Genomic DNA, 14,563 nt, shown 5'->3' on the forward strand with positions numbered 1-14,563 from the left:
ACTGTTATTGAAAGTGAAGTATTGTATCAAGATTTTCACCTTGCCTTTCAGCCTTTTAAGCAGTTAACATATTATGTAGCATGGCCTTTGAATGACAGGCATGACTAAATACTGTCATACATAGATTAAAATATTCTGAAACATTTACCTGTAATTTCATATTTAATGAGCTTATTACATAAACCAGATCTCCATACACAATCAAACGCCTTTACAAAGTCAATAAAAGCAAAAAACAGTTTTTTCTTCGGTTCTTCAACAAACGTACAATATCATGAAGTGTAAATATGTGGTCTCAAGTTGACTAGCCGTTTCTAAATCCAGTTGGAATGTATGACATGGTATGAGATCTAAGAACGTAGTAATAATGTACTCATGCATCACAGCAATGCAATAGATCTGTAATGTTTCGGATCAGTGTAGTCACTTTATAGATGCGTCTTACAATCCCTTTCAACGAACTAGCAGGATAATATCCCGTATCAAGCATTGTATTATGTACACTTTGATCATTTTGTATATAATATATTCATTGATGACATTAACCATACCACACGTCTCAATACCTCTTCATTTGTGATAGGTCAATCAATTCATTTAACTCTATATGTACAAGTTTATCACAATCATCATCTTCTTCATTCATTTCCTTATAATGATCATAGATCTCTTCCAACGGAGGTAACTTATCATCAGAATGTCCTTGTTTTAACAGTTTCCAAAACGATTTCGAATCATTCTTGCTTAAAGAATCAAATTTGTGTTGTAATTTTCTCCTCAAGTCATTGCTGTTTCTTATAGGGTTTACTTGCATTCCGGAAGCCCAACTTTACTTGTGCTGTGTATTGAGACCAAACTATTGCTGCAATAACTGTTTGCAACAATTATGAAGATAATGGCTCACATGACGGTGATATTCTTCAGTGGTATAAATAATGTATGTTATCATTGTCTTATAACACTTCATTGATGGTTGAACATCTCTCGCTTTTTGTTATCGTATTGGTATCCGAGTAGAAATTCACAAACAAATCGATCTGTTTCTGGAAGCTCTAGTAATCATGTGCTTCAGCGTAATTCATAATAATGATAATAATAATTATAGTCAGTTCCTGTCTCCAAAGCACAAACGGAAGTTCATGAGGATATACGTAATAATTGCCGGGCCAAAGAAAGTATACACCCAATAGATAGTGGCTAAAAATGAAACGAACAAGAAATGGTTATTCGATGGTGATGTATTTGCTACGTGTTTCATGGTTGTGTTCTGGACCTTAAGCACTGTTTCGGTGACTGTTTTCAGCCTAATGATGTTTGGATAACATTTCTAATGTTTTGGTCAAGTCTTTATTTTCAAGCGTATGCGCTCTTTTTTCTGCTCCAATTTCCTAGTTGGAAGATTTTTTCTTTTCTCTGTTACAGGATAGCCAATAGTTTAAACTAAAGCGTTCGTTCCACACGCAGAACACCAGCACCCACTTGCACAAAGTGATCTTAGCGCTAAGGTGATCGTAACTCCCATACTTTAACATAGGCTTACAATAGTCTTAGCACTAGGATCGCTTTGTGCAAGTGGGCCCAGGGATCCATTCCCAAGTCATGATGTATTGATATTGCAAACAAAATACCACCCTCGTGTTTCACTGGGTGAAGCTATCAAGATGGTTTCCTGCAAACATGTTTTTCCAGTAGAGCTTATGTAGCCTCTGGCTGCAAGTCCGCGGATGACCTCTTGACCCATGCACCTATTTCTTTTTATGATGTAAAGACTTCACTTCTACATTGTTGCATCCAACAGGTCAAATGCGTGTAAAATGTGGTTTAACGTCGCGTTCAAGATTATTGCACTTATGTAGCGACGCGCGTGCGTGCATGCGTGTGTGCTTGCTTGTACCTGTGCTGACTAATGCCGGTTTTATCGTGCTAGCCCAGTCCTTTGTTTTAACCGATTAATGCATAACGCCAGGCAGGGAAACAAAAAATACCATGTTTTAACGTATTCTGGTATTCGAACCACCGACCTCCATTCTTCAGCAGATTCTCTATCCACTAGACCACAGAGGCAGTATATATTGCAGGGGGCACGACATCAAAGGCGCGGCAAATCGCTGTGCAGAGTTCTGTACCTTATGCGTGCTAGAAACCTAACATGGTGGGTTCGAATCCCGGTTCACCGTGATTGTTTCTAGGTTTTAAGCACAAACAGCGTGCTCGTCGGATTCACTGAAGTGTAGAACGTCTAAGACCTGCATCACATCGGGCTTTTATTCCCCATCACGCCGTGATATAACCCAAACACTGTACAAAGCGGCGGTAAACCCATGTAGTTATAATTTGTGACCTGGGGAGACGAGTGTCATCGTACCCCGATTGCGGAGACTGTTGATATTGTAACCAGATTCTCTCATTCTATAATAACTTTACTCACTTATTTGATTTCTTCTCATGTCATTCCGACTGTATTAAAAGGAAGACGTTTTAACCCTTAAGATACGTTACCATATTGTATTCTGTTTACGACAGGTTACTAAATACGAAAGGTATTTGTGAATGTTTTCAGTTTGAATACATGCAGTCTTTCCATTTTTGCTCATGCCTGGTTCTGCTTGTCGCAACATCCTTGTGGTTGAACTAACGTAACCAAAATAAGTGACAACTGGTCACGAAGGCCGGAAGGCCGTGGAATGCCAACATCAAAGCATAAACACCATCATGGATGATATAGCGAGAGACAGCGCTAAAACGAGGTATCCAGAGGTATACATGTCTTTCTTTCCAAATCCATAACCGGCATCCCAAGCCTGGAACAGAAGTGTAACATTTCTTAATTTCATGAATTAGGTCAGATAATTTTAATTTTTTTTATAGATTACAAATGAGTCGTCGTTAGATACCGTTTTCATTCCGAGTCTTTCCCTCGTTAGGCCTGGCGGAGTTGCAGTGTGCACAGCGGATTGTACGATCACACTTACTTAAACGCTAAAAAGTATTGAAGTCATGCTTAAGCAAAGTGTGTATTGATATTTAAAAGGTGATCTGTGAGTAACGCATTGTTTTACGATTTTACGGTCAATATGCTAAGTGAAGGAGAGGGACGTTCGCACATAATGTTGTCCATGTCTATTGCAAGTTGATGTAAGTAATAGAGACACATCGCAGTGTAGCTTATCTGACATATTTGAAATACCCACTGTTACCAACACACAATGCCATTTAGCAAGTGGTCAAATGTAACAAAATGTTATATTTGGAATAACACTTTCTTAGTAAAGTACAGAATCTCGCACTTTGTTAGGTTGAATCCCATCCGGGATTCGAACTCACACTGCCATTGTGAGGCACCTAATCGCCAGGACAAGTGTCAATTGGCACGGCCCCCATGGCCGAAAGAAAGACACTTGTCAGAGGGGTACACAAAATACGTGATCTAGACAACCAGTTGTCGGACTTTCATTTTTGTTGAAGCTTCGGTGGTGGGTTATATCGCTGACTTTGTGTAATGGCGATTAGGTGACTCATTCTGGCAGTGTGAGTTCGAATCCCGGAATCTGTACATTACTAAGAAAGTGTTATCCCAGAAAAACATTTGTTAAATAGTGTTTGCCTTTTCTCCCCAATGTTTGCAGACAATGTGATGAAACATGTTGGCAGACTTGCGTGCAGGCTGTGGTCGGCTGATTGTGCACCCTAAACTTTACGGGACTTCTTTCGCGATGTTAAAATCTGAATTTGGCAAAGCCGGTCTTCCATGAGTACTCACCAAATGCCTGATTCCGTTCAGAAAGTGGTATGTGACAGGCAGAGCTAGCGAGTACTTCATCCCGGTGAGGATAGCTGGTCCCAGGGACAAATCCTTGATCATCTGTAGATAGTAGGGGTAGCTCTCCGGGAGACACAGCATCAGGACAGAGACCCCGGACACAACTATAACACAACACAGTAAAGTCAGACAGACAGACGGACAGGGAGTAGGAGTAACTCTCTGGGAGACACAGCATCAGGACAGAGACCCCAGACACAACTGTAACACAACACAGTGAGGTCACACGGACAGACAGACAGGAAGTAGGAGTAGCTCTCTGGGAGACACAGCATCAGGATAGAGACCCCGGACACAACTATAACACAACACAGTGAGGTCACACAGACAGACAGACAGACAGGGAGTAGGGGTAACTCTCTGGGAGACACAGCATCAGGACAGAGACCCCGGACACAACTGTAACACAACACAGTAAAGTCAGACAGATAGAGAGACAGACAGGGAGTAGGGGTAGCTCTCTGGGAGACACAGCATCAGGATAGAGACCCCGGACACAACTATAACACAACACAGTAAAGTCAGACAGATAGAGAGACAGACAGGGAGTAGGGGTAGCTCTCTGGGAGACACAGCATCAGGACAGAGACCCCGGACACAACTGTAACACAACACAGTAAAGTCAGACAGATAGAGAGACAGACAGGGAGTAGGGGTAACTCTCTGGGAGACACAGCATCAGGACAGAGACCCCGGACACAACTGTAACACAACACAGTAAAGTCAGACAGATAGAGAGACAGACAGGGAGTAGGGGTAGCTCTCTGGGAGACACAGCATCAGGATAGAGACCCCGGACACAACTATAACACAACACAGTGAGGTCACACAGACAGACAGACAGGAAGTAGGAGTAGCTCTCTGGGAGACACAGCATCAGGATAGAGACCCCGGACACAACTATAACACAACACAGTGAGGTCACACAGACAGACAGACAGACAGGGAGTAGGGGTAACTCTCTGGGAGACACAGCATCAGGACAGAGACCCCGGACACAACTGTAACACAACACAGTAAAGTCAGACAGATAGAGAGACAGACAGGGAGTAGGGGTAGCTCTCTGGGAGACACAGCATCAGGATAGAGACCCCGGACACAACTATAACACAACACAGTGAGGTCACACAGACAGACAGACAGGAAGTAGGAGTAGCTCTCTGGGAGACACAGCATCAGGATAGAGACCCCGGACACAACTATAACACAACACAGTGAGGTCAGACAGACAGACAGACAGGGAGTAGGGGTAACTCTCTGGGAGACACAGCATCAGGACAGAGACCCCGGACACAACTGTAACACAACACAGTGAGGTCAGACAGACAGACAGGGAGTAGGGGTAACTCTCTGGGAGACACAGTTTCAGGACAGAGACCCGGACACAACTGTAACACAACACAGTGAGGTCAGACAGACAGACAGACAGACAGGGAGTAGGGGTAGCTCTCTGGGAGACACAGCATCAGGACAGAGACCCCGGACATAACTATATCACAACAGGGTCAGATACACTCCAGTGACTTTCACCTACAGTCAGATACACTCCAGTGACACTCACCTACAGTCAGATACACTCCAGTGACACTCACCTACAGTCAGATACACTCCAGTGACACTCACCTACAGTCAGATACACTCCAGTGACACTCACCTACAGTCAGATACACTCCAGTGACACTCACCTACAGTCAGATACACACAAGTGACACTCACCTACAGTCAGATACACCCCAATGACACTCACCTACAGTCAGATACACTCCAGTGATGCGGTGTGTGAGAGACATACTCATCACGAGGTGAGGTCTGGAACAGAGGAGAAAGTCACTGACTATATGTAGTTAAACAGTGTATGGTGACAGTACTGGCTGACTGGCAGTCTTTGTTATCTACAATTACGAAATAGCCCCCTTTCCCCGATGTTCTCTGTGTCACGCCATGCCATCCCTAACCCCGTTGTCCTGTGTCCTGACCCCTACCCACCCATTCCCTGATGTCCTGATCCCCTCCCCACCCCCGCCCTTGATGTCCTGACCCCCTACCCACCCCGCCCATGACGCTCCTTGTCACGACCCCCAACCCATCCTTGCCCCTGTCCCGTTTCTTGACCCCCTACCCACCCCCGCCCCTGATGTCCTAGGCCCCGTTCCTCAAACCGATCTTAGCGCTACGATGATCGTAAGCCTATGTTAAAGTATGGGACTTGCGATCACCTTAGCGCTAAGATCGCTTTGAGGAACGGGGCCCTGACCCCTTCCCATACCCGCCCCTGATGTCTTGTAACCTGACCCCTACCCACCCTGCCCCTGACCCTCCTTGTCACAACGCCCCTACACATCCTCACCCCGATGCACCATGCATTATGAACTTACTTGTATGTGAGGAAGGGAGACAGTGGACGACTCAGGGCTCTGTTTTTCTCCCAGTATTGTTTCATTTCCTCGTATCCTCGCGATGACGTCATGGACATCCTGCGCAAACCATAGCAACACAGACATCAGTTACCCAGTCAAGACAGGTTAATTCTTATGAAATACTAATATTGTGAAAAACGTGACCTTTTATCATTGTCTGGACAGGACCTGTCTATGGATCTGAAAGAAGCCATGTACGTACAGTTATATGTTTACTGCCACGGGATCGTGACGTCAAATACCTTAAAACCACCACGTGTACTAGTTTCGATTGTCCAATGAGACACCATCATTTCATCACTAGGGCAGGGATTTACCTGGTCTTTCTATTTGTGAGTCGTGGGCACCCTCAGTTATTATGTGTAGGGGTCCAAGGGATGATAACAGGAGTTCCCGGGTGACTACTGAACACACAACTTACATAAAGCTTTATGCTGATTATGGATCGTGTTTTCCGTGCTTGAATTAACATGAGTGTTTAAGTGAAAACAATGATCACTAGTCATAAAATTGTATGTGCTTGCTATCATGGCCACAACTGAAATGGATGCAATGACAGCCAGCCTTTAATTCTTGGGACTCACAGTGTTGTCTTTATTTATCCTTGCTCAGTGTGTATGCGCATGCGACGCAATATTGTGCATCCGGTACAACCCTGTGTACAGGACGTTCATGTACAGACGTCACACCCATCAACCTACAACTTCTTCGGCGGATGTGACGTATTGGCGGAGTCATGTTGTAGCAGACAAGACCAAATCGTAGAAGATGACGGGTTGTTGGAATACTTCATTAAAAGTGTTTCAGGCATTAAATGTAGCGCATTTTAAAGCATTTTAAAGCAGTATTACGCAGTTTAAAAGCATACACCAGAACCATTTCTGGGCATACCTAAGAGGGCCACTAATTTTAGTTCATTATAACTGTAGTTCGTTATAAACATGTATACAGCATGTATACAGCAAATGGCTGGGTTGCTTGGTTTGTTGTTTAACGCCGCACTCAGCAATATTCCAGCTATATGACGGCGGTCTGTAAATCATCGAGTCTGAACCAGACAATATAGTGATGGACATCATGAGCATCGATCTATGCAGTTGGAATACGATGACACGTATCAACCAAGTCAGCGAGTCTCACCACCCGATCCCGTCAGAGGTCACCCGACCTAAGAATGTGCAAAAATATACAATCAAGTTTTTACTTCGAGTGCAAATCTCATAACTTTCGCTCTTCAACTACAATGTCCGTGTGTATGACTACAACTAGAGTTCAACAGATAGGAAATAATGTTATATAAATCTTTCAAAAACAGATCATCGCATCAACATCACTCAAAGTAAGTTTTTATCTACATATATCTATGTACTGGTATGAAATTTGCAGCTGCATCAGCAGAGCAAACGACTACCCTTGTCGGCGTAAAGCTGCTGAACCGGCGGTGATCAGAAATTGTTCTGATGTATGCTCAACTGTCATATGAATAAAACTGCTTTAAAATGCCCAACATTTTATGTCTGAAACTCTTTTAATGAACTATTCCAACAACCCGTCATCTTCTACGATTTAGTCTTGTCTGATCCAAAAGGACTCTGCCGATAAGTCGCATCCGCCGATGCAGTTACTGGATGTGCATGTATGTAGGGCACGCTGTTTGATGCACGTGATCACCATGCAAACCATTAGATATGACCTCCCAAATACAACTGTGTGCATGAACTGCACGAGCAGAAGCATTTGTATTATTTGTAGTCAAGGGAATAGTACGTTTATTAAGACTATATCTCATCATAAGTGTGATAGACTAGCGGTTGTATAAATTGATCATGTTTTATTATTTAGCTGTTCTACTTCAGTAAGTAATAAACAATGTTATTTGTATAAATCAGATAATGCAGTCACTATCGATTATTTATTGTATATATTTCAGGTTTATAAAGCAAGTATATTTATTGATGTATCTGCAATAATTGTATTTCTTCATTTCAGGCTGCATAAGATATTTAAGTAGTTGTAAGCTAGTATCATCATTAAAGATCTACTCTTTACCTGTCCCCATCAATGAAGGGGAGGCAGGTATCTTTGGTGATCTATCAATGTGGAAGCCCAGGTTTTGTCTTGATTGGCTAATTTGAAATCTCAGTGCCCTACTTTTTTATAACCCTTTGTTTTCACCTCTGCACTTTTCAATGACACTCCACTCTGCACTGGGGAAAAGAGAGGACCAGTGAAGGCTAGTAGTTTAAAAGTTATCATAGTATTCTATTTAATCCAGTATGATGTATGAATAAATGTTTATATCTCCTTAGTGGTATTTAAACATGACACCTATACCAGTGTGTGGGTGTGCATGGTGAGTGTATTTGTACAAGATAACTTTGATCCAGAGGATCAACATGGCGAAAACATTTTTTTATTATACCTACCTATTGAGGCAAGTACCTATACTGTCTTAATTATATACACTGTCTATAATATCTCGCTACACGGATACTGGGTCAATGTTTCCCGCATAGCGATATGATGTAGGCCTGTCCCCGACCCTCTCGACAGACAGACCCGCTACATGGAAATAGGTCAACGTTTCATCGCAGCGAAATGTTGTATGGGGAAATAGGTCGGATAGAGCTGGTCTGGTAACTTTCCCTTCCCCTCCTCGAGGCTGCAGGCGAGGAGCGTAAGCGCTCTAGGTCAGGTAAACCGGTCTAGGACAGGCCGTGAATCCCTCTCATATTTGCCGAATAACGCAAACATGTTTGTTTAGTGTAATAATTTACAGATATGATTGCTTAAAAAATATTTTTTTAATATTAAATCATTTCGCATGTACGCATATCATTCTATACACATGTGAGGCAAATACAAAGTGTCTCTGGGAAGTTGGTTTACATTTTTCCAACGATTCCTCATCCTCACGTAACTTTCTGAAACCAAAAACAAATAGAGCACGGCGCCAATAGGATGTAATTGATTTTATCGTATGCGTGTTTGTGTTGATCTACGTAATTTTGTGTTTTCATGATGTTTTATGCCATGTTATCATGAGGATAACCACCCGGATACACCCAAATGGGATTCACCTGGTATAGATACATACATATTATCATACATGTATGATTCTGATTGGAAGAATTTTACCGTACAATAATATTACGTTCATTGTACCATATTTATATTATATGTACAAATGTAACAACAAAAAAGGATATACCATAGCTTCTAATTGTGGAATCTAACATCATTAACATCTTATAAGTGTAGTAGATTATTACTAAGTCTGCTACGGCTTTACGTGCATTGTGTGATGGACAAGTGTATTCTTATTATTGCATTCATTGTTACAGGTGTCGTTTGTCATCAGCAACAGTAAAACTGTAGCCTATCATGTTTTGCCACACCCGCACACATTCCTACAATGGGGCCCCCATTGAGGACCTGTTGAGGACAGATGAGAGCAGTGGTAACCCCAGTCACCCAGCGACAGACTGCATACCAATGTGAAGACGTGGTACCTTGGAACTATTTGTGTGCCGAATGGGATCAGTTGTACCAGATTACAAGACTAAAACCACACAAGGACCCTTTAACAACTATGCTTAGATTGTTTACACTTTTAGTTAATATACTCAGTAATGAACACACTTTTATATACTGACTCCTTTGTATATCCTGGCTGAAACAGGACTGAGGTAGTAAATTAGATTGTACCTTCTGCGAGGATCTAAGTAGGGTATCACTGGAACTGGAAGCACAACGGTATAATAAATACTCTATGGATATTTGTATTAATAGCTGAGGTGAAATGGGGTTTAACCTCGCCTCCAAGATTATTGCAGTCATATAGGGACGATACCATGCCGCAGTTTCACAGGAATACCCCACACTGCCACAGTATACTGATATCACATAAGTAATTATACTCTTATGTTCATGTGTATGATTATAACCTATCTATTTTCACAAAATAGAACCCTAACCCTAACCCTAACACTAACCCTAACCCAAAAGTGAAAAGGATGGGTGAACAATCGAATCGTGTTCATACTGCTCTAAAACATAATACACGAGACCCGTGAAGTTCCGGGGTAGAATAGGTCTTCAGCAACCCATGCTTGCCGCAAAATGCGACTGTGCTTGTCGTAAGAGGCGACTAACGGGGTCGGGTGGTCAGGCTCGCTGACTTGGTTGATGCATGTCATCGTATCCCAATTGCAATTACAAATGAAATATACATGCCAAGCTAGATGTGTATATATGATAGATATACTTGCACTTTATATTAATCAATTCATTTACTAAACTGAAAATCTACTAGTTTTTGATATGATGTTTTGAATAGAATCTGATAATTTAATTTGATCTTCCTTGATTAAATACGAATTTCCGTAAAGCACTATTTGTAAAGAGTAACCATGTTGATAAATTACATTTATTCTTTCCGAAACTGTATTAGGAGGTGAGATGAAATGGAGTTTAACATCGCGTTTAAGATTATTCCACTTAAATAGCGAGGTGCATGCACGTGTGTGTATGTGGTGCTGCTTGTACTAGTCCAGACCGATGCCGATTTTATAGTGCTAGCCCACTAAGACGAGATGCGCAGTTTTACATGCATACGCCACTCAGATACAGTATACTGAGTCCGAGCCGACCATGCCCTTAATGACGATGGGCGCCTGGCTGGGTTACAACAAGTTCCACCTTTAAACGTCTTTTGGTATGACGCGACCGGGCATCAAACCCCGGCCCTCCTCTCCAGGCGGATGCTCTATCACTAGACCACGGAGGCGGTCAACTGTGTTAGGAATAAGCCTTCAAGGATATTCGGATAAGAGGTGATTATCCATTTTGTAAAACGTTACCGATTGTGTCAACATCTTTCATTTGTATTGCATTCATCATATTTCACGTTTGACAAAATAACATTCTTATCATATACATGACATCACATCGTAAGTACAGTATATGTTCATATATGTCATCTTGACATTAAAAAAATTAAGTCACAAGTCAAATTAAATTTAAGTAAATTAACTGCAGCAAATGTCAGAAGCCAGTTCTCACTGTGTCATGAGACAAGATAGGTTGATATGTATTCACATTCTTCATATACTGGTCTTTATAATTATGTTTTAAAAGGACTAGTCTAAGGGAAGGCGGGTGTTCAGTAAGCATTCATTCATGTGTAACTTTTCCCCTGATTAAACCTATTATGTAATTAAACAGAATGCGAGGTAACCCTCTTCGAAATCAAGAGAAAATTAGGACTGGTTCTCCTGGATTCCACTTGACAGACTCGTAAATCTACATGTAAAGGCTATGTAAGGATTTGAATGCCCGCTCCCTGCATTCCGCGGCCCCAAAAACATTTATCTAAATTCTGGAGTCATTTTTGTAAGTTCTGCAACCAAATTTTGATAATTCTGCAAGTTTTTGTGAATTTGGTAGTTTTGCAACTGTTTGACATGCATGCTTATGCTTTTCATGGCTAGAATAGCTTATTAGTGAATCAGGAGACATGCACTTACAGTCAGCAATAATACAAAAGTCAACTTCACTTCAAAACTAAATTGATATGTTTACACCTTACAACCAGCTTTTGACCCACATGTTAATATTGTGGAGTGTATTGGGCGAATTCTGCGGCAGACAAATGAAAAGACTGCACAAATTGTGATTTTCTGGGAGATAGTTACATTTCTGCACCTAGTGGGCATTGCTGCAAACTACGCCCCCACTGTCGAATTGCGGAATACAGCGGGGACTGATAATATATAATATAAATAAAGACGGCATGTGCAATTACTTACCTACTGTTGATGCCCAGCAATCGCAGACTCAGCAGGTTTTGTCTGCTCAGTGCTCTGAATAACATTACAAATAAATATTACAAACATGCCGATCGACATCATCCTTGATTCTTTTGTGATGTCCAGTGATGATGAATGTGAAACAAAACTCTGAAATATTCACTTTTCCAAGCAAGACAGCTTGAGGGAGTTTGATAAAAATTGAATAAACCATTTTCTGTTCCCAATGAAATATCTTAGGAGTACAAGTGTCACTCCAACAAGAAGACTAAGAGACTAAGTCATATATCCCCCACTGCACAATTCACTCATTTAGAAATCATGAATTGTATTGTTAAGCATTGTTGTACAGGCAGGTAGTGTTGTAACTAGTGTAAGTAATATTCCTTATCGGTGGAATGGCTTGTCTTCACTTTATAAGTATTAGCACACATGCAGCTATCTTCGTTAGTTAATCATTTCTTCTCAATGGGATTCTTGCTTCCGTGACGAGTGATCCCACCGTGTCTACCACCGGAATTACCACTTTTTGTACTAACCAGCTGTTAAGCAAGAGTTATCTTTCCTGTCCATTTCTGTTCAGAGGAAATCTTTAATGTCACGCGTTTCTTAAACAATGAACTCTAGCCATTCACGTATTATAATAGTCAATACTGATTTGTCTATGCATGTTAGTTACAACAATAAGACAGGTGCTGTTACACACTGAAAGATTCACGTGCAATCAGTGGTGGTGTTATGACGTTACACGTTTGCTTGAGTCTATCGGTAATCTGTAACTACTCAACGTGTCAATATCACCGATTAGCAGACAATATGTACACAAAGGAAGACAATGTAACGAACGTCATTGCACATATTTACGCCCATCAATGTATCTTCACTATATTGATTTATTCAACATTATCCTATGAATTACATGCCTACCTCAGTAGTGTCGCCATCTTGAAAGTTTCGAAAACATGACTTCATATATTAACGAAGTGCTTGAAAGCTTGAACAAGTATCTACTCAAAGCTTCGATGGTCAAGTTTGCGTAAACGAGACAAGCACTGTTGGTTTATATACAGTGTGAGTTGTACTTTGAAATGGTGCTCGTGGAGGGCGGGCTTTGAAGAAAAATCAGATATTTGTCACAATGTTATTGAGATTGAAAATTATCGTTAATGCATATATATGTTAATTGAATGCTGGAAACTTATGAATACCTTGATTTTTATACCCCTTGTTCCCAAGCCATTTACATTTGAATACAGCTTAACCTTTCGTTTGGCAATGTAAGTGTTAATGATTAAAAAACGGGATCGAGTTATTGTTACTAAGACAACTATCAAGTAAAAACACCCTTTGAAATATACTCCTCAAAGTAAGCTAAGGTTTAAGTTTTGATGTATCCAAGAATCCACTACAAATAAAAGACTTAAATATCTCGGTACACAATGATTTGTGTAACCTCAAAAGGACCTCAATTTCACGATGAACGGACAGAGACATGCTGTCAAGGGCACGATGTGCTCGAGGTGCTTTAAAACCTGTTTGGATGTATATTGACAGAATCGATGTTCGTTATTATCAGAGAGCAAAACAGCATTTGCTTGTGAAGATGGCTTCAGCTGAATACACTTAATTTATGGCCTTTCAGCAGCAAGACGTCATCACTTCGTGACTGCCACCACACTCAGAAATGACCATCGGAACGCCAGTGGCGTCAACATTTCTACTCAGACAGTGCGTAACTGTCTTTGTGAGGGTGGTCTCCGGTCACGGAGAGCATCCATTCCCATGCTACTGACCCGACATCACTGGCAGGCACGTTTGGATTGGGATGAAGATCACGTTAATTGGACAGACCAGGACCAGTACTTTTCACATATTATCAATATACTGTCTGGCTTCACAGATCGACGTGCCCAAGTGTGGCGTAGACAAGGAGAAAGATTTCAGTGGCCAGCCCGGTCACCAGACCTCAACCCAATCGAACACATGTGGAACAAGCTTCAGATCGCCTCTCATGACGACCTGTCCTTCCCCCAACTCTACTGGAACTCAGCAATGGTCCTAATGAAAAGTGGAACAATCTTCCCTTGGCAACCATCCAGACACTTATTGGGAGCATGAGATGATGTTGCGAAGATGTATTAGCATCATATGGATCACATTTGCGCTATGGCAAGTTGGATTTTTTCGGACAATGAATTTGTTTTCATAATTGTTTTACGTGTCAGTCAAATACTCTCATTTTGACGAGTGCTTAGACTGATTATTGAACACATGTTGTTTGTTGGAATTTTTTGTCACATGGAAAAATCCAATAATTTGCTCTATGGTGGAGCGTGCAGTCAGCATTTGACTTTATAAGAACACTATGAAAGTATGAATCATAGCTATCTGCATGTCCGACTATGGTAAATGCAGAGCAGTACATGTAGCTACGATTACGATTTCGATTTCGCAGCACTACATGAGGCAGTGAAGTGGCGCCGGTATTCAGAAATGTCATATTTTTGTGATTTTTG

The 14,563-nt window shown here is 41.4% G+C and overlaps 1 protein-coding gene across 1 annotated transcript; it reads right to left on the reverse strand.

Moving 5' to 3' along the window:
- Positions 1 to 2,523: 2,523 nt before the first annotated feature.
- LOC139458332 (succinate dehydrogenase cytochrome b560 subunit, mitochondrial-like) lies at positions 2,524 to 6,293 on the reverse strand. Its single transcript, XM_071239721.1, has 4 exons — positions 6,196 to 6,293; positions 5,568 to 5,629; positions 3,761 to 3,924; positions 2,524 to 2,801 (listed from the first exon to the last, which is right to left on the reverse strand). The coding sequence occupies exons 1-4, from the start codon at positions 6,291 to 6,293 to the stop codon at positions 2,694 to 2,696; spliced, it is 432 nt and encodes a 143-aa protein (XP_071095822.1). The 3' UTR covers positions 2,524 to 2,693.
- Between the last annotated feature and the right edge of the window lie 8,270 nt (positions 6,294 to 14,563).

This window comes from Haliotis cracherodii, unplaced genomic scaffold (assembly GCF_022045235.1).
Source record: "Haliotis cracherodii isolate W230 unplaced genomic scaffold, xgHalCrac1.p SCAF_12, whole genome shotgun sequence".
NCBI classification, from domain to species: Eukaryota; Metazoa; Mollusca; class Gastropoda; order Lepetellida; family Haliotidae; genus Haliotis; species Haliotis cracherodii.